A 25754-nucleotide genomic window follows, 5' to 3' on the forward strand; every position below is an offset into this window, starting at 1 on the left:
CATGCTTAGTGAGCTTCTCTCTAAGAATGTCCCTCCTTAAGGAGTGGGGGGAACACACTTCACCTTCAATACAGCAAAGCATGATTTCTTGCATAGCAAAAATTAAACTCATAGAAATGCGTGATTGGATTAAGAGAGTACAAAAGCTTTCAGGGCCCTGGACATGGGGGAGAATTTGTCTCAGTTTAAAGATTTCCTGGAGGGGCAATTACAGAATTACTGAGAAGCAGGGGCATGACCTTTGCCCTAGGCTGATCTTTAAGCTTTTCAGGTGTCACAGAGGCACCTGCCTTCGGCCCCATCTTGGTTTTCTTCCTGCTTCTCTGGATGTGCTGTGTTGGGCTTTTGTATTATTCACAGGCTTTGTAAGAACAAATAAAGCAGGTGTGCATTTTCCTCTTAGAATTCATTAGGAGAAGATGAGAGATTTTAATTATGGAAAAGATCGATCGATTTGACCACATTAAAAATTAAGCAAGGGCTAGGGGCATAGCTTGGCAGTAGAGAACCTGCCTAGAATCCCCCAGTGTGGAGCTGGGGATGTCGCTCAGTGATAAAGCTCCTGTCTAGAATCCCCTAGTGGGGAGCTGAGGTGTGGTTCAGAGGTAGAGCTCCAGCCTAGAATACCCCAGCCAGGGGCTGGGGGCGTGGCTCAGACACTGAGCACTTGCTTATCACCAGCAAGGCCTTGGGTCCTTTCCAGGATATATATATATAGGCAAAATCCTCTGCACCACCCCTCTAATATGTGAAATTAGGAGGCAAAAAGTAAATTGTAAGATCCATGTGACACTTCAACCAACAGATGGATATCACTAATACCCAGGAGAAAGTGGATTTGGACTCAGTAACCCTAGGGGTTCAATTCTGTTAAACAAGAACATAAGAATAGCTAATGCCAGCAAACCCTACCCTTAAAATCTGATCTTCCCCTCTCTTCGTACAACTTTTTAGCTTTAGAAAAAAAATAAGATGCTGAAGTCCCAGAAGGACAATAAAATGGGCAAAGGACAAATATTTAATAAAGAAATAAAAAAAATGTAACCCAAGTAGGGCAAATTAAGGAGACACCGAGATAAGATGTTTGCTTAATAAATTGTCTATTTGAAAAAAATTAATATCCTCTGTTGAAAAGTTTGCAGGGAAATGGGTATCTTTACACACAGCAGGTAGAATTTGTAAATTAGTTAAAACTTCCCGAAGGCAATTCTATAGACATTATAAAAATGTATTACAAAATTACACATCCTCTGACTCACATCCTTGAATTAAAATTTATTTCTAAAAGTTTACCTCAGGGGAATCGATGGGAGATACGTGCGAAGATTTCTCTATCGGAACACAAACCACAATGTATTTCCTAATAGAAAGCATCTTTATAGCGTTAGAGAGTTATGGTAGGGATTTTTAGACTCGTGGTTTATTGCTGTCTTTCTTTCATTCCTATTTCTAATGCGGAGGAATGTCTGAGGACTTATGAGGAGCATGTGTCTCAGAATAGCTCAGCTGTCTGCTTTCCCACCACTGGGACAGCTCACTGGGTTAGGGGCAGCCTTGGGCATTCCTTCCTTCTACTGTTACGTCCACCTAACCAGACAGCTTCTGAGAAGGAACTTCACACCCTTTGGCCTCCTTCGCCACATGGCTGAGTTCTTGGCTTAGAAGATAGGTGGAAAGTGTCAGGCTGAGTAAAAGATCACATTCCGTCTCTTGTCCCTCAGCCCACTGGATACAAGGTGGACATGGTTTTGATAGAGTTAAAGGTTGTTGAGACCCCTGGTGGGTTTGAGGGGAACTTGACTCCAGTTCTCTGCAGGAGTGGTATGCACGCTTAATGGCTGAGCCATCTCTCCAGTCCCAACATGATTGTTATTAATTTGGGGGTTACAGGGATAATAATATGCTTGGGGTCACTCAGCTACCAGATGCAACATCCAAGCCACTGAGCCGCCAGACAAGCTCCATTCTGGGCACACCAAGAGAGTAAAGTTAGAGCAGATGCCAAGCCCAGCAAACCAGTATGACAAGGTCTTTTGAAGAGCAGACAGAGAACATGTACTAACCTTCTGTCTACCCTTTGCCTTACAATTCTTTCTACACATATAGCCAGAATGCTTCTGAAAACAACAACAACAAATAATAATAATAATAATAATCCTAGGCAACTCCCCACAGCCCTCCCTGCAGTGACTTCCCACAGCATCAGACCCCGACTCTTCAAGCTCCCTTCTGGTATGCATGCCTCTAACTTCAAACCCTCACCCTAGTTTACAGATCTCTGTTTCTCTCTCAGATATCCCTTGGTGGGCATACAAATTAGCAGAAGCAAAGCCATTTCATAATGGTAACATGCCCCCCATGGGAAGTATTATTTTATCAACCGACAAAATGCCCTAGATACAAGACAGGGGTGTCAGAACTCAGAACTCTCTCTTGGGCTCAGAAGTGGCCTCTCAGAGAGTCTGCTGGGAGCTCATCAAACCCAACGTATTTGAATCTGGTTAGTTCAGTCCAGTTCAATGATCAGTGATGCCTACGTGCTGCCTGGCTGGCAGACTGTGAAGAACAGGGCTGGGAACAAGCCCTTGCCTTAGAGAATGTACAGCCTTGTTGTGGAGCATCCTTTGTACCCTGCTCTCAATAACAGAACAACCATAATAGCAGCTAATATTTATTATATGTCTGTAAGAGGCTGGAGTTCTTCTAAGGACCCATGGGTTACTTATTTATTTATTTAGCTTAAGTTTTGTTGGGCTGATGATTGATTTTTGTTTGTTTGTTGGTTTTTTGAGACAGGGTTTCTCTGTGTAGCTTTGGAGCCTGTCCTGGAACTCACTCTGTAGCCCAGGCTGGCCTCGAACTCACAGAGATCTGCCTGCCTCTGCCTCCAAGTGCTGGGATTAAAGGCGTGCACCACCACCACCTGGCCATGGCCTGACGATTGAAATCTGCCCTGGCACATGCCAGGTAAGCACTCTACCACTGAATTCTAGCCTTGGGCCCAGTGAATGTTTCATTCTCCCAACTAACCACTGGCTATGATTTTCATCTGCCCTCTAAAGAAAAGGGAGTTGAGGACCAAGTAATATATGTTTGTATGGTGTGCTGGTTAGGTGGGGTTTTTTTGTTTGTTTGTTTGTCTGTTTTTTTGTCAACTGGATGCAAGCTAGAGTCTTTGAGAAAAGGGAATCTCAATTGAGAAAATGCCTCCATCAGATTGGCCTGGTGGGCATGTCTGAGGGCCATTTTCTTGATTGATGATTGATGTAGGTGGGGTCTATTCCACTATCCCAGGGTGGTGCTATCCCTGGGCGGGTGGTCCTGGATGATATAAGAAAGCAGGCTGAGCAAGCCTTGAGGAATAAGAGAGTAAGAAATATTCCTCCATGGCCTTTGTTTCAGTTCCTGCCTCTGGGTTCCTGCCTTGAGTTCCTGCCCTGAACTCTCTCAGTGATGGACTGTAAGCTATAAGTAAAATAAACCCTTTCCTCCCCAAGTTGCCTTTGGTCTTGGTATTTATCACAGGAATAGAAATCAAACTAGGTCACATGACTTATAAATAGAGACCAGAACTGAGTTGTGTTTTTCTACCTTACAGGAAGGTGGCTAATGCCATTGGAAGACACTAGACCCTCAGAACCAAGATGAGTGATTCCTTGAACCCCATTCTTCTCTCATGGAGATAAGGACTTCTTGCAGGGATACCCCAATTACCTTTCAAAACCTGTTCTCTTGGTTCCTTGTGGCAGTGTCTAAGTCACTGTGATGATGTTGAACAGAGAGCCCAGACTCCTTTGCATTTCAGCATGAGCACATGCACACTTAAACCAAGCACTCTGGACAGTTGCATACATTTGAAATCCTTAAGTAATCCACATTATATTATACACATTCATCCCATCATCTATAATAGTCATATAAAGATGGACGCATAACTACGAACTGGACTACATTTTATAAATGCAACTTAAGGAATATCAGTTAGCATATTTAAGATAGGCTATTGGCAGTGAGCTTCATGCTCCCATTGTGTCCCCATCTTGGCCCTTCCTGACTGACATCCTTGACCCCTGAGCTTGGGTCGCAGCATGGAGCCTTCCCGTTCCAGGTTCCCCGAGTGCTCTCTTACCATTGCCAGTGGTATGACGCCAATCAAGTCCTTCTGGCTCACATAGATCTTGGACACCCCCAAGTCAGACGTGATGTCTCCTGGGTATTCAACCTGCCACGTGACAAGCTGTGTGGTGGGTGGGTCACTGGGTCCTTCAATCTCGATGTCGATCTGCATGACTTCGTAGGAGGCATCATCCACACTGTGGAGTAGGAACGAAGGAAAACAGAGGTGAGTGACTGAGAGGCAGAACTCACCTGTGTCGGTGTGGATTTTTGCTGGCACCTGGGCTCATGTGCCCCAAGCCTTGAGCAATTTAAGGACAAGCCACCATCTGCATGCTTGCCAGCCCTTGCCAGGGCTCTGACATCATCATTTAAGGGTAGTTCCTTCTTTTGAGCTATTCAGCATCCCCAGGACAGTGGCTGTCCTAAACACTATCTAAACACTCTCTGACCCATTTTCCACCAAGAATGGCTTTTTCTCCGACTTCCAGAAACATCTGCACTGTCTATGTTGGTCTTAGCTCAAAGCCACAGCCCATTCAGTCAGATGCACAGAATTTTAAGGGTGCCATGGCCTTGTATTCTACTGATGGTAGGGCAGCATTGTAGAGAAACAGTACAAGCAAGAGTATGGGCTCAGGGATCAGCACACCGCTGATAAACATGGAGACGTCATCAGCTATCACCTGGCGACGGGAGTGGCTGTGACAGATGCTAGTTCTAGACATCTTAGTTCCCATAAGTACATCTCTGGAAATGGATCCAGGCTCGATGACCAGAACCATTTTAACAGCCTTTGGCTACTTTCATTGACTGGCTCCTTTCGCCTTTTCAAAGCTTCTTTCGAGGACAACGTCTGCTCTTTGAGGTGGCAGGTGAGAAAGAAAATGGTTTCATGCCAGCCTTTCTTGAGGGGAAGATGAAAGAAGTGGAAGTGAGAACTCAGAGGGATTATCTGACAGGGGCTCTTAAAGTAACATTAGCCAACAGGTATGTATCTAGCGACTCAAGTTTTACATCTTCCCAAAGGTGCCTCTGAACACCAACATTTGCTATTATCATCCGAGGTGCTTTTTTCATAGAGGACCAATTTATGGAAACATGTCAATGACAGCACCCAACATGCAATCTCTCACTTGGAAGCTCAGAAAGAGCCGCCGTGAACACACAAGGTTAAGATGGCTGATTGGAGATCACGAGATGGAATGAACAAAAGCCAAGATAAAAGCCACCAATACAGAAACAAGAGAAAGACCCACAGAGAACAGAAACAAGGAAGGCAGAAGAAGGTACCCCCACCTCACTCCCACACCATTCCATGCCAAGATACTCTTACTATGTTGGGTCCTGCTCAAAGCATGTATTCCAGAACAGCAGGTCCCAGCTATCAGAAAAGCCTGGCAGTTTGGATGCCGGAAACTCAAATCAGAAGCTGAATTCAATGTTTCGGGGGAGGGGGAGGGGGAGGTGGGCAGAGCACAGTAGACTGTGGACACAGTACCAGAAGACGGATAGAGGAGTCTAAAGTAGGGAGATCCAAAGTGCACAGCCCATTGCCTGGACAGGAAGGAAACCAGGGTTGGTGGAAGTGTAAGCAGAACTTGGGGCAGAGTCCTGATGGATGCCATAGATGCTCAGTAGCGCACACAGAGGTAACAGCAGCAGAAGGGTGACCAGGGCGGTTTCCTCTCAACACCCTCCACCTCCCCAACACCCACCCTCATGAACTCTTACAGGAGCATGGGAAGTATGTGGTGGGGCATGCTACAGTTAATCTAATAGACTGGAAAGGACAAGCACAGTGGCTCTTCCACATTCCCTTAGAGCCTCAGGTACAGAAAGCCCTGCACTGCTCAGATCCCCCCCCCCAAAAAAAGCACCAGAGATGGGGTGTAGTTTGCAACCTGAGGAAATCAGACAGGGAATGATGGCCGGAGGTGGTCTCTGACTTAATGCCTGATACCAGCACCCTCACCCTGTCAGCGGCTGAGAAAGCGCATCTCCCAGCAGGAAGAGATACAGACTGAGGGTACACTATCTTCTGTTATAATTCCATATAGACAGGATCTTACTGTGCAGCCCTGAACAGCCTGGAACTCTCTATGTAGACCAGACTGGCATCAAAACCAGAGATCCCCCTGCCTCTGCCTTCTGAATACCAGAAGTAAAGATGTGTACCACCGAGCCTAGCTATTTTATTATCCATTTAATTTTTATTCTTTAATTTTTGTTTGTTTACTTATTATATTTGAATTGCATGTATTTATTTGTGTGTGTGTGTGCTCGTGTGTGCACACATGTACACTACCACATACATGTGGAAGTCAATGGAAGTGCAGGGGTTGGTTTCTCTCCTTCCATTAATCAGGTTGTAAGCCTTGGTAGCAGGTGCTTTACCCACCAACACCTCTCTCCAGCTCTATTATTTTAATTCAAACTAATTTTGGGAGGGGGGTTCATAGAATGTCCACTTCTGTCTTTTGGTTGTTCATTGTGTTTTAATTTGTGTCTCACTGGAAAAGCTTGTACTGTTTTCCCTTTCTTCTTCTACATCCAATACACAGTATTCTTCTTGCTACTCATTATGTACTTAACTGCACATTGTCCTCTCATTCTGATTATACCTCTTCTTCCTCTCTTGCCTATTCCTTTTTTACTTCACTACTTAAATATTGAGACCATTAGCGTTACAATGAAAAGAAAACTCCAAAAAAAACCCAAGTTGTTGTGGGTTTTTTTTTGTTGTTGTTTTGTTTGCAATAGGAACCCCAGTGATACTGTATCTGAACGTTCTAGAGGATGCAGGCGGAGGCTGCATGTGTCTTTCCGTGCTGCTATTATTCCTGGGACCACAGTCAACCCACTGTATGCGCTACTGCAGTCAGCTCCACCTCCAACCCAAATCCACACAAAGACAAGGTAACCCATCAGGAGACTCACAGAAAAGAAAACAAAAGAAAGTGGGGGGACTTTGGCTCAGTGACAGAGTCCTCGCCTAGAAAGTATAAGGTTCTGGGTTCAATTCCCTCCATCGGAAAAAATAAAATAAAATAAAACAAAGAAAGAAGAACACAACTAATAAAAGGTAAACTATGTCCTAAAGAACACACGTATCCTAACAACTGAGTAAATCATCCAAAGCGAACAAAAGCCAGGAACCAGCAATGCACATCGGCATCTCACTAGCTGACATCTCAACATCAGAAAACAGAGATGATACGATAGTTGAAATTCCAGGCAAAGATATCAGAGTCTTACTTTAAAAACTAGAGAGGTCCCCAGAAATCCACAAAGATACCTCCACTATAGACTACTAACAATGGTTGAGAGGGTGCCTGAGCTGACCTGCTCTGGTGATCGGATGGCCGAACACCCTAACTGTCACGATAGAACTCTCATCCAGTGACTGATGGAAGCAGATGCAGAGATCCACGGCCAAGCCCCAGGTGGAGTCCAATCGGCAAGAGAGAGGAGGGATTATATGAGCAAGAGATATTGAAACCATGATTAGAAAAAGCACAGGGACAAATAGCCAAACTAGTGGAAACACATGAACTGTGAACCAATAGCTGAGGAGTCCCCATGGAACTGGACCAGGCCTTCTAGATAAGTGAGACAGTTGATTAGCTTGAACTGTTTAGAGAGCCCCCAGGCAGTGGGACCGAGACCTGTCCTTGGTGCATGAGCTGGCTTTTTGGAACCTAGGGCCTATGGTGAGACACTTCGCTCAGCCTTGGTGCAGGGAGGAGGGGACTAGACTTGCTTTAACTGAATGTACCAGGCTGGGCTGACTCCCCAGGGGAGACCTTGCCTTGGAGGAGGTGGGAATGGGGGGTGGATTGGGGGTAAGGCTGAGGGGGTGTGAGGAGGGAGGATGTGGAATCCATGGCTGACATGTAAAATTAAATTAATTATAAAATAAAAATATCAAAAATAATAATTAATGTACTGATCATTAAAAAAACTAATCAAGGACCACCAGAAGACTCCAATCAGCAGTGGAATGAAGTAAGAAAATCCACTCAGGACCCAGACAAGAAAGCGATCAGCGTGGGTGAAATGCTCAGTACCTTGGAATGAGGATTTGAACACACAGAGGAAAAAGTCAGCTTGTAAATCGAGACGCTGGAATAGAACCACACAAATTCTGGAAATGAAAGAATGAATCAATAAAATTAAAAGAAAAGACAATGGAGAGCACTGGACACAGACAAGCGCAGTCAGAGGAATGGATTTCAGGACCGGTGGACAAGGCTGAGACAGTACATAGACATATGTAAGAAAGAAAAATCAACACAAATAACTAAAGTGTGCAAGAACTCTTAGAAACACTCAAGAAACAAATTAAGAATCCCTGAGGTAGAGAAAGGATAGAACAAAGTCTAAAGGGCTTAGATAATTAATTTGATGAAATTAGAGCTGAGAGTTCCCCGAACTTTGAGGAAAGATGGACATGTAAACACAGGAGATACTGGGAAGCCAAACAGAAATGTTGAGAAGAGCCGTGCCATGACACATCACAGTACAAGACAAAAAACATACAATGGAAAACACAAACAGCACCGACAGCTGTGGTGGACAAATCACAGCTCACATACAAAGGCAGAAACATTAGAACAATACCAGATGTCTCACCAACAACCCTAAAAGCCAGGAAAGCATGGAATAAACAACATGTTTCAATCACTAATAAACCACTGTTAACCAAAGTTGCTATACCTTGTAAAATCGGGGGGAGAAATATGACCATTTCAGGACAAGCAGAAGTCAAAGAAATGGATGACAATCAAGAAGCAGGGCAGACCATCCATAAAGGAAGATTATAGACACAGGAAGGTGACAGTTTCTCTATGAGAACACAGGACATACTAGCATCTCCTGAGAGGAACAGACGAATAGAGGGGAGCTGGGAAGGTATCAATACAACACATCAAATAGCAAGGAGGAGGAAGGAAAAAACTATCAATAATCCAGCTGTCCTCATTTGCTTTTCTGTTGCTGAGATCAAACACTGTCTAAAAGTAATGTGGAGAGTAAAGGCTTTATTGGCTTACAGGTCACAGTCCATCACAGAGGGAAATCAGGGCAGGAACCCAGAGGCAGGAATTGAAGCAGTGGCTATGGAGGAGTGCTGCTTACCAGCTTGCTCCCTATGGCTTGCTCAGCCTGCTTTCTTATCCAGACTAGGGCAATCAGCCCAAGGATGGTACACTCTAAGAGGGCTGGGCCCTTCTACAATCAACTTAAATTGATAAAATGCTTCCATAGACTTGCTCATGCGCAAATATGATGGAGGCAATTCCTCAAAGGAGGTTTCTGCTTCCCTGGTATGCCATGTTGACAACTGAAGCTACGTCATAGACCCTTCAAATACACTTCGCAATCCACAACAGAGAGAGAGAGAGAGAGAGAGAGAGAGAGAGAGAGAGAGAGAGAGAGAGAGAGAGAGATTTGTTTCAAGACACTTTGAAATCAACTTTGCCTTCAGGGTCCCCTGCCAACTCTCTGAGTCCTGTGATGTTTCCGTAAATCAAAGTGGAGGCATGAAAACTGGAGCATGAGCTGTGAATGCTTTATCACACGTTGCATTTGGAGAGATCAAACACCATATAGACATCACCCTTGAGTGGGAGCAATATGAATAGCTGAGAGCTCAAGTTACCAAGTCTCCCAGTCTCCTTTCTACTGTTCTGCTAAAACACTCTGAACAAAAGCAAATTGGGGAGGAAACGGTTTACTTGGCTTACACATCAAGGTCACAGTCCAGCACTGAGGGAAGTCAGGGCAGGAATTCAAACAGGAACTGAAGCAGAGCCCATGAAGGAATGTAGGTTGCTGGCTTGCTCTTGAGATTATGTTCAGCTAGCAGTCTTTGTTTTTTTTTTAACAAGGCAAGTGTTTTATTGGTGAGTACTAGTCATCTTTGACAGTATTCTTTAGTGACTTTATTCTGTTCAATCTATTTTTGAAGGTAAAGTTCTAAAGCATATTATAATTCTTCTGATACACAATAATACATATCTTTTTTATTAAGAATTTTTTATTCACTTTATATAACAATCAAAGATTCCCCCTCTTCCCTCCTCCCACCCCTCCAGCTTCCCTCTCCCAGCCCACCCCCCATTCCCTCCTATAAGAAGGTAAGGCCTCCCATGGGGAGGTACATTTAGTAGAGGCAGGTCCAAGCCCCTCCTCCTGCCTCAAGACTGTGCAAGGTGTCCCATCATAGGTAGTGGGTTCCTAAAAGCCTGCTCATGTACCAGGGATGGATTCTGACCCTACTGCCAGGGGGCCCCTTAAGCAGATCAAGCTACACAACTGTCTCGCTATACAGAGGGCCTAGTCCAGTCCGACACAGGCTCCACAGCTGTTGATCTAAATTTCATGAGTTCTCACTAGTTTGGTTTGGTTGTCTCTGTAGGTTTCCCCATCATGATCTTTTTTTTTTTTTTTTTTTTGGTTTTTTTCGAGACAGGGTTTCTCTGTGTAGCTTTGCGCCTTTCCTGGAACTCACTTGGTAGTCCAGGCTGGCCTCGAACTCACAGAGATCCGCCTGGCTCTGCCTCCCGAGTGCTGGGATTAAAGGCGTGCGCCACCACCGCCTGGCCCCCCATCATGATCTTGATGCCCCTTGCTCATAGAATCCCTCTTCTCTCTCTTTAACTGGATTTCTTGAGCTCAGCCTGGTGTTTGGCTGTGGATCTCTGCATCTGCTTTCATCAGTTACTAGAGAAAGGCTCTATGATGACAGTTAGGGTACTCACTGATCTGATTACTGGGGTAAGCCAGTTCAGTCCAGGCACCCTCTCCACTATTGCTAGTAGTCTAAGCTGGTGTCATCCTTGGGGATTCCTGGGAACTTGCCTAGTACCCAATTTCTCCCTGTCCCCGTGATGTCTCCCTCTATCATGATATCTCTTTCATTGCTTTCCCACTCCATCCCTGTTATAGCTTGACCATCCCATTCCCTTATGTTCTCATCCCCCACCCCCTACCCTCCATTGCCCATCCCTCATCCCCAGTTTACTCATGGAGATCTCATCTATTTCCCCTTCCCAGGACAATCCATGCGACCCTCTTTGGGTCCTCCTTGTTAGCTTCGGCTAGCATTCTTACACAGCCCAGGACCACCTCCCTAGGGATGGTGCCTCAACAGAGGGCGTGGCCATTCCACATCAAGAATCAATCAATACAGTTTCACACAGACATGGCCAAAGCCTAATCTGATGATGACAATTCCTTAGTTTACGTTCCCTGCTCCCAGGTAACTCTAGGTGTGTCAAGCTGACAACTTAACCAAGACACTAGTTAACATGTCTTAATAATATCTGTATGTGCTTTTCTTTATTGTGGATTAGAAACCAATATATTACGGTATGGCTTTAAGAAGCATTCCGGTGAGCCAGCTTCACTCTGTAGCCACCCCCACATGGGCGACCGGCTTCCGGGGTGTGTGTGAGTGCTGTGGTAGCATGGCGAAGTGGGTGGGGGAGACAGAGAGTGAAATTCCACTCCCAACTTAAGCTGCTCCAGATGGCTCTCTGAAGTATAAACTGGTGAAGTTTTAGGAAACACAAATAAAGCCAGAGGTGAAGGGGAGGGGGACTGGTCTAGGGCACGGGTGACTCTTTTCTTAGGAAACGCTTTGAGATAGATTCCCAGTACCCCTTTCCATTCACTTTCTAAAAGGTGCAAGATGTGTCATATCAAGTTAGAAACGGTGGTTCCGAGATTCCCCCATCCATTCCACTGTTGCCCTGTGTCTGAACCCTAGGCTCTCGATGCTTTTACTGCTAATGATGTGTGTCTGGCTGTCCTTGGATAGTTCCTGTTATGGTTCGAATGTGTTTGAACATTTGGTCCTTAGCAAGTGAGGAGTTGGGCCTCAATGGTGATCTCTACTTCTGGCCTTTGCTTCTTGATTAGCCAGGATCTGAACCATTTAGAACACAGGCACCTACCACAAGCCTTCCCCTCCATAACAGACTATAGTCCCTGAGACAAGGAGCCGTGATAAACTTCTCAGGAATGAGAAAAATAACTAGGATAATTCTTTTGGAGTTTTTAGAGCCAGTTTATAAGATGTGAATTGGGGGGGGTTATTTTCTGGGACCTCACCATTTAGTAGAGACCATGGGTGCTGAGGTTGGATGATCTAGCCCTTATCCTTAGAGGAGTCAAAGAGAGGGCAACACTTACAGTCTAGCACTCCTTGTGGAAGCTACACTTTGTGGGAAGGGTCACTGTCTTGGGCTGGATCTTCCCACCTAAAGCCCTCAATAGATTGTTACAAACACTTCTTCACACATTCATACACTAATAAATCCTTATCTTATTGGCCCTCCTACGGAAAATGAAGGAATTTTCAAAATTAGGAGGATATCATCCTATTTAGGATAGGAATCCTAAATTTAGGTGTTTTTGTCAATTCGACACAGGCTGGGGTCATCTAGGAAGAAAGGACCTCAACTGAGAAAATGCCCCTTCCAAATTGGCCTGAAGGCAAGCCTGTGACATATTTTCTTTTTAAAAAAAAATTATTTATTTATTTATTTATTTATTTATTTATTCATTTATTAATTTATTTATTTATTATGTATACAGTGTTCTGTCTGCATGTATGCCTGCAGGCCAGAAGAGGGCACCAGATCTCATTACAGATGGTTGAGAGCAACCATGTGGTTGCTGGGAATTGAACTTGGGACCTCTGGAAGAACAGCTAGTGCTCTTAACTGCTGAACCATCTCTCCAGGGCCCCCCCCCCATATTTTCTTGATATGAGAGGGCCCAACCCATTGTGGTTGGTGCCATCTCCGGGCTGGTGGTCCTGAACCTTGTAAGAAAGCAGGCTGAGTAAGCCACGGGGAGCAAGCCAGTAGGAAGCACTCTTCCATGGTCTCTGCTTCAGTTCTTGCCTCCAAGTTCCTGCCCTGACTTCTCTCAGTGATGGTCTGTGATCAGAGGTGCAGCCCAGTAAAAGTGCTTTCCTCTCCGGATCACTTTTGGTCAAGGTTTCATGAAAACAAAACTGGACATAAATCAGGGGCCATTAATAAATGTTCTGCAGAAACAGGCATGGGGAGTGAGTGAAGGCACATGGGGGCCTCCCTCCAAGCTCAGCTCCACTTTAGAAGGACTCCCCACATCACTGTGGTCCTCGCCTGCAGTGGCACTTGGGAAATTTGCATCTGAGGCAGACACAAGTGACCAGATGTCTCTCACATGGAAGGACCATTGTCCTCCTTTCCTGTATCCTCTTTCGTGTCTCATTCTCAAGATTAAAATGGGGATATTACTCAAACAAATTGTTTCTCCTTAGACATTATCATGCTATTAAAGTTTTCCATTACTGGCACTTTTTTTTCTAACTTCTTCATTACCATTTTCAGTACGAGACCTTTTATGAGTAAGTAAAATATGCACAACTCTTTTAATGTATGTACTTTATAATGAGATTTTTTTGTCACTATAAATTTGTCGTCTCATGAACTCTCTTGTGACCAGAGTCATTCTGGGGGTGGGAGAGAGAGAGAGAGAGAGAGAGAGAGAGAGAGAGAGAGAGAGAGAGATTGAGATTAAGCCACAATGGACTGTTTCTCCAAGTCCTATTATGTCTCTCAGTCTACCACTAGTCACTTGTCAGTCAACAATTGCCATATTAGTTCTGAAATTCTCATTGTTGTTTTATTCTTTTGTTGTTGAGACTTAGATTCCAGAGTTATCAATGGAAGGGTATGATCAATTAGTGGCCTTATCGTAGCTTCTGAGCTGGGCTTGCACTGATTCCCAAACTTTATGCAGATGTAGCCCTTGCTAGTCCAACATTGGCCACAGTAGGAGTATCTATCAGTATTACCTCTACTCAGGGTATCAGCCACCAATCCAAAGGACTCACTGCAGAAGCAGAATCTACAGACATTTAGCCTTTGGTGGAGGAAGACATCAAGTAAAACATCATCCTAATAAGCAGATCCCTACAGCTTTAAGAGTGGATGAAAAGACTAAGGGATTGCTGAGACAAGAGCCTCCCAGGGGGACAGTGTGTGGCCAGGGAGGTCCAGGGCAGTCTCAAAGGGAAAAGCCTGGGCTGACGTCTCTATGAAGCATAGATATGGAGGAGGAGAGATAGACAGACGGATGGATGGATGGATGGATGGATGGATAGACGGACAGATAGATAGCTCACTCTCCAAAAAGGGGGAACTCATGGGCTAGGGTTTGTGTGTGCAAAGAACAAGATGGTACAGTGGAAACTGAGGCAACCTCTGAGGTGTGACTGGAATCCTCAAGAATCTTGGGACTAACTGGGGCAGAAGGTGCAGGTGAGTGGTTGGTAGAAAGGCCATGCAAGTCTTTAAAACCCACCCTCAAGCAGCCAACTATGGCTAGCCCGTCACCGACGAGTCATGGCTTGCTTATGCAACAGTGTTTTGAGCTAAAATGAAGCCTTAGATCGTTAATTTTTAGGGAAAAAAAACAACAAAGATTATGTAGCATAGAACATGCATGGTCTACAAAGCTTGGCATATTGCTAATGCTATCTCACCCCTTACAGGAAAAGCTTGCCAATTCCCAGTCTTTATCATGAGAAAAAAAATGACAAATTAATAACCTTTAAAAATAATAAAATGGTATTTACTTCATTACATAGATACTTCTCTAGATTAGAACACAAAGTAGTCTAGTACTTCTCCCCACTGCTAATGAGAAAGTTCGTATGTAAGAGTTGACCTGGGGCTATTCTGGATTGGAACAACAAAAGTACTGGAATGATAGAAGTTTGCATAGGCGGACCCTATTATAAAGGCTGCCATTAGGGTGAGAATGCATATACCAGGCTTTTTTTTTTTTTTTTAGGTACTAAAAAGTACAAAATGATCTCAACTGAAATGGAGCAATAGACCAAGTTTTAGCAGAAAGCAGAAAAAAAATAAAAGAAAAAAAAGAGACATCCTTTCAGATGAGTTATGGGTTTCACAAGAATCTCTGCAGAACCTCAGAATGTCCATCAGAGTGGGAGAATCTTGTTTAAGTGCAAGCATCCTTCATACATCTGTCATCTCAAGCCTTGTACTGGCATGCAGAGCAGCAACCCCAGTTAACCAGGATGGACAAAGACACAGCCAGCCTTGACCTAGGAGAGGGCCAAGTCTCCAGATGAGGACTTGCTTATATTACATGTTGATACACAAAATGGCTGACAAGTAGGGATATGGCCGTGTTAAAAAGGTGAAAATCAACACAAAGTTTGACCAGTTTGATCCTTTGTGGCTCATGTCATCATCTCCGAGTAGGAAGCAGAAGTCCCAGAGAGAAATGTGAGAGAGACGTATACTGTGGGATGCTGTCCTCTGGAAAGGACATGGTCCATGTCTTCTTGAACCCTCAGCAGCTGTGGTTTCTTGGAGAAGACCCACACAAGATTTGGACCATTGATATTTGGTGATACAAGGGAGGGCTCCCATGGACCAACACTTCATAGAGAACACACAAGCAGGTAGCTATTGCTGGCAAGAGGGAGCTTTGCTTTGGTGCAATAGCAGTCTGTAAGTTGCCTGTGCTCCTGTGAGCAATCCTTCACCCATGCTCCTGTGGGGAACCCCTCCTCCATGCTTCTGTAAGTAACCCCTCACTCATGTTCCTGTAAGGAACCCCTCACCCTTACTTGTGTGGGTTACCCCAGTTGAACTTCAGCTAGGCTTGAGTACAGTTGTTTATTTGTTCTGTTTGGGGTTCCTTATCTAGGGTGTATAGATTTGTTCAAGTCTACCCAAGAAAAGTTTACCCAGCAACACTGTTATTCATTCAAAGTGGTTCTAAAGGGAAGGGGTTTTCTTTGCAAGAGAAAACCTCTCCTACTTAGGCAATGTTCACATCAGTCTTTAAGAACGAGCACAACATTCTAGTTATATGATAAGTGTATTTGAGATGAAATAACTTCACCTCCTAGGTTTTAAGTTTCATTTATTAAAAGGCAAGTTTTCAATCTGACCTCTTTTGTTCCTATTTTAATTGTATTTCCACCTCTGTTCTACCTGGATTGACCTACGTGATCTTTCATGGTGTACTTCACCTGTTAATACATAGTTCAAGAAGGCTTTCCCATGTTCCAAAGTGGTGAGAGAGAGAGAGAGAGAGAGAGAGAGAGAGAGAGAGAGAGAGCGCGCGCAAAGGTGGGGGATGGGAAATCAGCTGTTTGCAAAAGGCAAAATTCTGTCTAAAAGCAGTGAGTGCCCTTGACATCTTTGGGGAGCTCTCTCTACTCCCAATGGGAAGGCATTTTCCACTTGAGCTGGAATCACTACAGCAGAGAAACAGAGGGAGAAAATAACACTACATCTTTCATCTCCACTTCGTGACATTTTCTTAAACATATTCGCTTGGAGATAGAGAGATATTTTATTTTTATACATTTCTTTTTGTTGGTAGGTTTTTTTCCCCCTAAAAAAGAAAGAAAGAAATCTAATCCGTATGCCACAGACACATTAGTATCGTTTCCAGGGCTGCAGACTGTTCGAGACCACATCTTGTCTGCAGAAACAGGGACCTTGGATACCCAGCATTCGGGATGAAGCTTTGGTCCTCAGTGGAAGTTGTGCAGGAACCACAAACTCAGTGGAAGTGGCAAGAAATGTAAGCAAGCCAATGACAAGCCATTAGTTCCTGAATGTCTGAGCCTCTCTTCTTGGGGATTTGAGAAGGGTCTGTGATGGCCCAACTTTGTGTGAAGACACTGTCAGCATTCTAGCAGGCATTTATGAATGTGTGCATTGTAAAGATTTCCCATTACAAAATTTTAATTGAAACCATTTCTACTACTATGTCTGGGGACTCTGCTTCCTAGACCCCACTGCAAGTTATTTGTTGTTTTTAAGTTAAAATAAACTGAGCAGAATTTCTTTACACTTCATTGAAGCAGAATGTCTCCAGGCAGGTCAAAGGATGGCAGATGTGAAGGGAGGTTAAAGTGTCTTTACAAGTATCTTGGTGCTTGGATGTGGGAAAGCCTCGCCATGGCTGTGTGACATCCTCAGCAGAAAAATCAAGATGTGTCACACACACACACACACACACACACACACACACACACACCCCCCTGCACCCAATAGCCAAAGCATACCTGGTATTTCAGGCCTTCAGGCATGTATACATTCTACAGCATTAGTGCCACACTGAAATAAAAGACCTACAGACATTATTGTTCTCTATCCACTATCTCTTTAAGCATGTCATTGAATTGAATTGCTGGACTGAAAAAGCTCTTATGTTCGCATGAAAATTCAAAAAGGGGTTATTAATTGATAGTGATGACCAGCGCTAAATCTACTAATGGTTTTTCTCAGCTCCCATCTGACATGACAAATGGCAGCGCTCACAGGCTCAGATGTTTTATTATCCTGTAATAAAATTAATTCAAATATGTATATAGGTAATTCCTCCTACAAAAGAAGGTTTCTGTTTCTTTAAACCTCCATAGGAGACTGTCATGCCACCGCCCATGATCAATACATAATTGTGCTTCAGGCTTCTAGTGCCCCCGGTCTGAGGCTGAAGAATTAATTTGCTGGCTGAGGTTAATGGAATGTCAATTAATTTCTTGGTATAAATGTCAATACATTCAGTTAGTCTTTGTGATTTAAATATAATTAAAGATAAACTTCAAGTCAACGTTGCCTTTTCAGTTTGGGGTATGATGGGTGATTTACTAAAAATCCCATGAAGCCACCAGGGAGGGGAATTTGCTTTATCTCATCCAGCAAGTTATGTGTGTTCATTTCCAGTAGCACGAGAAGGAAACAGAAGTAAGTGTCCTTTCGTTTCTCTCCAGCCTCATGGCCCATCTTTGACATCTAGTTTGTGTTGCAGTTGACAGAATGGACTTCAGAACAAAATGTACCCAGTAGAGAATCCTCATTATGGCATTAATTAGGGTGCATCAGACTTAACTCCTGTGATGGTTAGCTTTAATTATCAACTTAACACCACCTAGAATCACTGGGAAGGGAGTCTCAATGAGGGGCTGTCTACCATGGGCTGGCTTATGGGCATGTCTACGGGAGATTGTATTCATTAAGTTAATCAATGTGGGAAGACCCAGTCCATTGTGGGCAGTCCCATTCCCTAGGCATGGGGTCCTTAACTGTGTAAGAATGGAGAAACAGAGTGGAGCACTAGTAAGCAAGCAAGCATGTATGCATTCATTACTTTCTGCTTTTGACTTTGGATGCGATGTGCCTGGCTTTTTTAAGCTCCTGCCTTAACGTCCCCATAATGATGGGCTGTAAACCTGCAACTATAAGCTGAAATAATCCCTTTCTCCTCTAAGTTGCTTTCTGTAATATAGCAACTGGGAAGGAAAACAGAACTCTGAAGGCCCCAGATTTGCACACTATACAATGTCTCTTAATTAGGACTATGTTTTGAGTGCCTGTCAGACCTCCAGACACGGTATGCACAGGATACATTGATACATCTAGGTGGCATCAATCCTATAGTGCAGTACCTGCTTGAACTGCAATGGTGACATGCACAGCTGTATGAGGCTATCCTATCAGTGATTAATCAAGATCACTATGCCAAGGGATTAAGGTTATATGTATATGAAGCTATAGCCAAGACATGGGAGGTGATAGCTTGCATTTGAAACTGGGTATCAAGCTTGACATAAGCTCCATTTAATGCCTGTGTGGGTCTGAGCGGGAGGCTAAAGATCAATTTCTCAATGTGTGACTTTGAATTCCGACCTCCTTCCCAACTGTGGGTCACAGACAAGAACTGGAGCAGCCGCCTGTGAGCCACACTCTGTTGTGGATGCTGTCCATGGTGTCAACTGAGAACACTTGAAAAGGCTTCTGCTCCCAGGGAGACCACACTCTTAGGGACATCAGATTTCAAGGAAAAGAGACAGAAGGTGAATTCAACCTCTCTGGGCTGGTCATCTCTCCACTACTTCTTTTAATAAAGAATCAAGAGGCAGCAAAGTTGCCTATGTCCTTATCTGTAGAGTCTATCGCTGCCCCTTTATATGGCAAAAGGGATTTTGTAGTAAATTGAAGGTCCTGAGATAAGATTATCCTGGACCACAGGTGTGACTCTAAATGCAATCCTGACAGTCATCACTAGATGAAGCCAGTGGAAGGTTCTACAGTGGGAGGAGCCCCACAAAGGGCCAAATGATTAGAACAATATTCTTGGAAACAGGACAAAGAGCCTACTTCAAAGCTACTAAAAGGAATCATTCTGAGCACTTTCTTTAGCCATGTCCTTGCCTGGTGGACCAGAGGAATTGCCTCAATGGCCCAAATCCCCATCAACATGTTCTGCTCAGGAGTGTGGTCTGTGCTGTGGCCCATCTGTCCTGTCATTCCTGCTACAACAAGTTCAGCAGCAATTTACCACTTTATATAAGAGAGAAGATTAATCCACATTTTATATATATATCATGCTCAGCCTTATAATAATCCAATCAATTATTCAGCACAGCAATCAGTAAATGTGTAACAGTTTACAAACAGCCCCATCATAAAGTATTCTGGCTTAGGATTAACATATGGAGTTGTATCTACAGCACACACAAACCTGGTGTTTCAGGAGACACTTCAGAAGACAAGCTATACATTGGCAACACCCAATGTTTCCAGACAAATACTGAGAGGGAGGGTATTTTTTCCACACACTGTAGGTTAGCTCTTCAGTCTGGGATATATGATGGATGGCCATGAACTCAGTGTTCAAAGCATTCCTCTCAAGATTCCACTGTAAAGCCACCACAGAGAAGAGCTCATTTTGAGCAGCAGAAAACCACTAGTATGGAGCAATGGATACTCCATCAGATGGGGGAAGATATATGGAGAATGGGCCATTTGAGCCCATTGCCCTGTTCAAGCAAGGGGCAGTCATCTGAATCCCATCCAGAAGTTTTGGTCTACTAGCCCAAGGTTCTCCTCAGGCACTCAGATTCCAAGCATCCAAGATATATGATATACAGAGTGTACAGTGAACTCCAGGGGTTATCATTCACATAGTTACTGCAACACCCACTTAAAGTGCACAGTGGTGACAGGCACATCTGTATGAGGCCACCCTGTCACAAGCAGCACCAATTAATGAGGTCAGTGTGCCAAGTGTTGAGGGTGATCTAGACTTTGGGTGTGATAGCCTACATTTGAAACCACACATATCAAGTTTCAAATAAGCTTCATTTAGTGCTTATGAAGGACCATGGGAAGGCTAGAGATTGACTTCTTCATGTGTGCCTTTGAATTCTGACCTTCTACCTACCTGTCAGACACAGACAAGAACTGGGCGTCACCATTACCTCTTCCTCAGAGCTGCTGCCTGCATTCACATGGTGTTTTTGTTTAACGCAGGGTCCTCTGCTCATGCACATGTCATAGTTACTCCAGGTCTTCAGCCTCTGGGAGGATTTGATTTTAAACTGACTTGATATATGTAGCTAGAGTTTTCCTGCCTGGCCCACAGTCAGGGCAAATCTCTTTCACCTGCCAGTCCCACAGCCTCTCAGACCCGACCAAGTAAACACAGAGACTTATGTTGCTTTCAAACTGTATGGCCGTGGCAGGCTTCTTGCTAACTGTTCCTATAGCTTAAATTAATCCACTTCTATAAATCTATACCTTGCCACGTGACTCGTGGCTTACCGGCATCTTCACAAGCTGTTTCTCATCGTGGCGGCTGGCAGTGTCTCTCTGACTCAGCCTTCCACTTCCCAGCTTTATTCTCCTCCTTGTCCCGCCTATACTTCCTGCCTAGCCAACGGCCAATCAGTGTTTTATTGATTAATCAGCAACACATTTGCCATACATCCCACAGCAGATATGCACCCTTGCTACAACCTCCCAGGGTGTCCTAGCAGCACTCACGGTTGGCACCCTGTGGTCTAAACTCAGGGTAGACACAGACACTTGGAGGGAGACCAGGATAAATGTGGGCCTCTTCACTGAGGTTCCTGGAGGAAAGGGGAACTTGGAAAGGTGTTAGGTGCACTCTGTGTCCTCCAAATTCACATACTGAAAAGCTCACGCTGAGTGCCTCAAAGTTTAACATTTTGGAGATGGACATAGTCAAGGGTACACAGAGGAGGTTAGTGAGGTGCTGGGGGGAAATTATAGTCAAATTAAATCAGAGACCAGGTATGAAAGAGTCCCTAAGTAGACAAAACCACCCATGCATCCTAAGTGACCTCAATCTTGCTTGAGTTGTATCCTGTATTGTTTTTTATTGTCAACCTGACACAAACTAGAGTCAACAGAGAAGACAGAATCTTGAAGATTTGTCACAGTGAGATTGGCCTGTGGGTAAGTTTATAAAAGACTGTCTTGACTGGTGATTGACATGGGAGGGCTCAGGCCACTGTGGGCGGTGCCATTCTCTAGGCAGGTGTTCCTGTGCTGTATAAGAAAGCTAACTGAGCATATGCCTAATGAGTGAGCTAGCAAGCAGCACTCCTCTGTGGTCTCGCCTTCAGTTCTGGCTTGAGTCTTTTTATGGATCCCCTCAATGATGAACGGTGACCCAGAAATGTATGCCAAATTAACCCTTTCCTGCCCAGTTTGGTTTTGGTCACAATGCTTATCATATTAACAGGAAAATAAACTAGAATAATTTATAAACATAAGCAAAATTTGACTATTTCATGCAATGGATGTCTTAAGGAAGAGCTGAACTATCACCCATTAAATCAGAAACTATAAACAGAAAGATCATAATATGAATTAGGGATGTTCCAACAGGACAGACCAACAAGGGCAACTGGACAACTAAGCCACCAAGCACCTTCCTGTCCAATCACATACCTTTTTTGCTTCTGTGTGTTGCCTATGAACTCTTCCCCCTGTGTTCTCTCTGCAGAGTCCCTCACCCAGTGCTGGCTATAGGGTTAAGAATGCATAAATCTGACAGCAGAGCTGTGGACAAACACAATTTTTTTTGGACTCAACAGTCCAGCAAGGTGAGGCTGACTAGTATTTCTATGGCCTTAAAACATGAGCTGGATAAAGACAAAATACTTATTATGACTCTGTTTACCTTTTAACCATGTCCTAGGGTGTTTGACTGGCAGATCTTTAAGAAGGGATGATACATTACTTTGCTTTTTATTGCCGTGATAAACACCATGACCAAAAGCAACTCAGGGAGGAAAGGGTTCATTTCACTTCAACAGCTAACAGCCCACCATCCAGAGAAGCCAGAGCAGGAACCTGGAGGCAGGAACTGATGCTTAAGCCATGAGGGATAGCTGCTTACTGGCTTGATCTGCATGGCTTGCTCATATAACCTAGGTCCACCAGACCGGGTGGAGTACTAACCCACAGTGGGTGGCCCTCCCACCTCAATAATTCATCACCAAAACGCCCAACAGACTTGCCTACAAGTCAATCTGATGGAGGTATTTTCTCAAACAACTTCATCTTGTGTCAAGTCAACAAACACTAACGAAGACAGATGAGAACACAGACACACACAGAGGGAAAACCATCAAAGGCAATGAATGCCATGTTTCTGTCCATGCTCACAGTCAAAGGAATTCCCTCCATTTCTGCTGTGTGTCTGTCGGGTAACTGGTTTGGATTCATCCCAAGGCCATTGAATTGTCTCATCACTATGTGGTTTTGTCTGGTAAGCATGAAGAAGGAGCAGTTGTTTACATTCGACAATTGTGCAGAACTACATGAGATGAATTCCCACTATGAAGCTAACTCATTTTCCCCCCCCTTTCCATCCCTATTATCCTTTTCATGTGACCTCCTTTAATGAGTCGCTCTTATTTTCTAGGGGTTAAACATGGTAATTAAACCCATTAAGTCATCTTGGAATAAGCTAACAAACAAGTTATGAAATACTATCTGTAGTTTATTTTTCCTTTGTGTATGTATAGTGTCCATATATGTATGCACATTAGCATGTATGGGGGCGTGTGTGTGTGTGTGTGTGTGTGTGTGTGTGTGTGTGTGTGTTACATGTATGTGAAAGTCTGAAGACTGATGTAGAGAATCATCCTTGACCCATCTTCCGCCTTATTCATTGAGGCAGGGTCTTTCAATCAAACACCGAGCTCGCCAATATGGCTAGTCTTGCTAGCCCGCTTGTTCTGGGGATTCCCTGTCTCTACCTTCTGAAGTTGGAACTATGGGCCGCCACACCCATCTGGCATTTACATATTTTTGGGGGGACTCCAAACTCAGATCCTCGTGTTTACATATCAAGTGCTTTAATCACAGAACCATCTCGAAGCTCCTTTTCTGTAGCAATTTTGACCAATGTCAATGTATCATTATTCTGCAATCTTGTTGGTCCATGCTGGTGTGTTGGACACATTCCTGACGAATAAGGCATCCCCTGAAAGATACTGAATGGCTATAGCCTGATTTACAGCCTCATGGAAATATTCCTCCTAAGTGAAACTTCAAGATATACTTGGGAACAATTAGGGCTTTGGCTCTCAAAGAGACTATAATTAAAAGATGTTTTAAGGGTGAGAACATACCCAGGCCCAGCCTTTGAGGCTGACTTCTATGTCCAATATGACTATATCTCCTGTCTCTTTGGGCTTCCCAGCTGTCCGGGAGCAGTTGCTACTGGGCACTCTTAAAAAGAATGGAAAGTTGTGAGGCTGTGTTCTGATGCCCAGATAACATTTAAAGTTCTGCATAGCTGCGAGTAATTTTCTCGGGAGCTAATCAAAAGTTTTATAGGAAACCTGAGACAGACCATTTCAAAAGGAGCCTTCACTAAAACAGGAAACTAAATAATGGGGTCCCATCCTGCCTTACCAGCCCCCTTTCAAGGCTGCCTACCCTAAGACAACTCTGGCCACAGTTCCTGGCGGCTGGCCTTAGATGGAAGCATGCCACCCCCATTTTCCACCCAGCTACTTGCAGGGCTCGATTTACTATTGAGAGAGGCTGCCAAACTGCAGCTTGGGCGGGGGGGGGGGGGGGGGGGACGACGGGGACAGAGTTGTTTTAAAATGTGGCTACCAGTGCCATAATAGCCTGCTGCTCTTTTTCAGTGGGGACTCCCAAGCCACTGGAATATATATATATAGTCAACACAAACGGCTGGCTTTGATGGAATAAATTTTTAAAACCAATGTCTGATGCAGCTAAGTGATATTTCCATCACAGCATGCCTGAGGATGCTGGAGGGAGATAAGAAGATCACTGGGATGGGGGTGCAGTGAGTCAAATGGGTCCCCTGAGAACATCCTCTTAATTCCATCCCTGGATTACTTTTAATGATGCTAATTATGGTGATATACCATGGAAATGTGTCTTTCAGGGACGGCTTTCATTCCATGTGTTATCACATTTACATGTTACTACTAGTCACTATTCCTTACTGGACTGTGAAGTCCAGGGCTGTGTGCGCGCACGTGTGTGCACACACACACACACACACACACACACACACACACACACACCACTCATGCACATGGGCATGCATGTACACACAAACACATTCACAAACAGAAACACACAAAAATACATATACACACAAACACACACATAAGTACACAAACACACATACAATCACAGAATCAGATACATGGCAAGCCCTGTGGTTTGTGTACATTAAAGACAGAAAGAAGAAAAGGATTGGGGAGGGGATGTGTCCAGGAATCCAGGTAGAGGTGGAGGAGGTAAGGGGGTACACATAATCCTGTGTCACTGTATACAGGTATGGAATTCTCCAAGAATATAGCTTTTTTAAAAAAGGATAATCTATTAGCTGATTCTTGTCATCTATTCAATGACATCAGTGAGAACAGCCACTAAGACAAAATGATTTAAAACCAGAGTCAGCGAGATAGCTCAGCAGGTAAAGGTCCTTACGGATACACCCTTAGGTGCCAAGCCTGATCACATGAATTCCATCTCCAGGACTCACATGGTGAAAAGAGAGAACCAACTCCTAAAGTTGTCCTCTGACCTCCATAGGTGCATGTGGCGTGTACACACAGGTGTGCATACACACACTAAATAACTGTAATTTTAAAAACCGATTCTAAAAGAGATCTGTTGTTGAGTCTAAGAAAGTTCAGAGCCGGGCGGTGGTAGTGCATGCCTTTAATCCCAGCACTCAGGAGGCAGAGCCAGGTAGACCTCTGTGAGTTCAAGGCCAACCTGGTCTACAGAGCAAGATCCAGAACAGGCACCAAAACTACACAGAGAAACCCTGTCTCAAAAAACCGAAAGAAAAAAAAAAGTTTAGAAGGCATTTTCTTACAGGTAGTCAAAATGCACTTTATAATCTTTGCAATTTGGACCTAAGAGAATATGATAATAACATATCATTTATATCAGACTTGGAGGAATCAGGTGCATTTTAAAAAATCACACAAACAAGGAGCAAACTAATTAGTGTGGTGATATATTGTGTACCCAAATATATTGTATACCCCAATATATTGTGTACACTAATAGTATACCCTAATAAACTTATCTGGGGATTATAGGACAGAGCCAGCCACTAGATTAGACATAGAAGCCAGACAGTGGTGGCACACACCCTTAATCCTATCCCTTGGGAGGAAGAGATCCATCTGGATCTCTGTGAGTTCAAAGCCACACTGGGAACAGAGCCAGGCAGTGGTGGCACACGAATTTAATCCTAGC

At 44.1% G+C, this 25754-nt stretch overlaps 1 protein-coding gene across 1 annotated transcript in view; it reads right to left on the reverse strand.

Annotated features, from left to right (window-relative positions):
• Nucleotides 1-4000: 4000 nt before the first annotated feature.
• The window catches only part of LOC131898586 (transmembrane protein 132D-like), a 278475-nt gene continuing 256721 nt past the window's right edge, over nucleotides 4001-25754 (reverse strand). Inside the window, exon 3 of the mRNA XM_059249773.1 lies at nucleotides 4001-4313. Within this exon, the coding sequence (XP_059105756.1) occupies nucleotides 4001-4313 (313 nt within the window). The remainder of the gene's footprint in view (nucleotides 4314-25754) is intronic.

The sequence above is a fragment of the Peromyscus eremicus genome, chromosome 23 (assembly GCF_949786415.1).
Source record: "Peromyscus eremicus chromosome 23, PerEre_H2_v1, whole genome shotgun sequence".
Lineage (NCBI taxonomy): Eukaryota > Metazoa > Chordata > Mammalia > Rodentia > Cricetidae > Peromyscus > Peromyscus eremicus.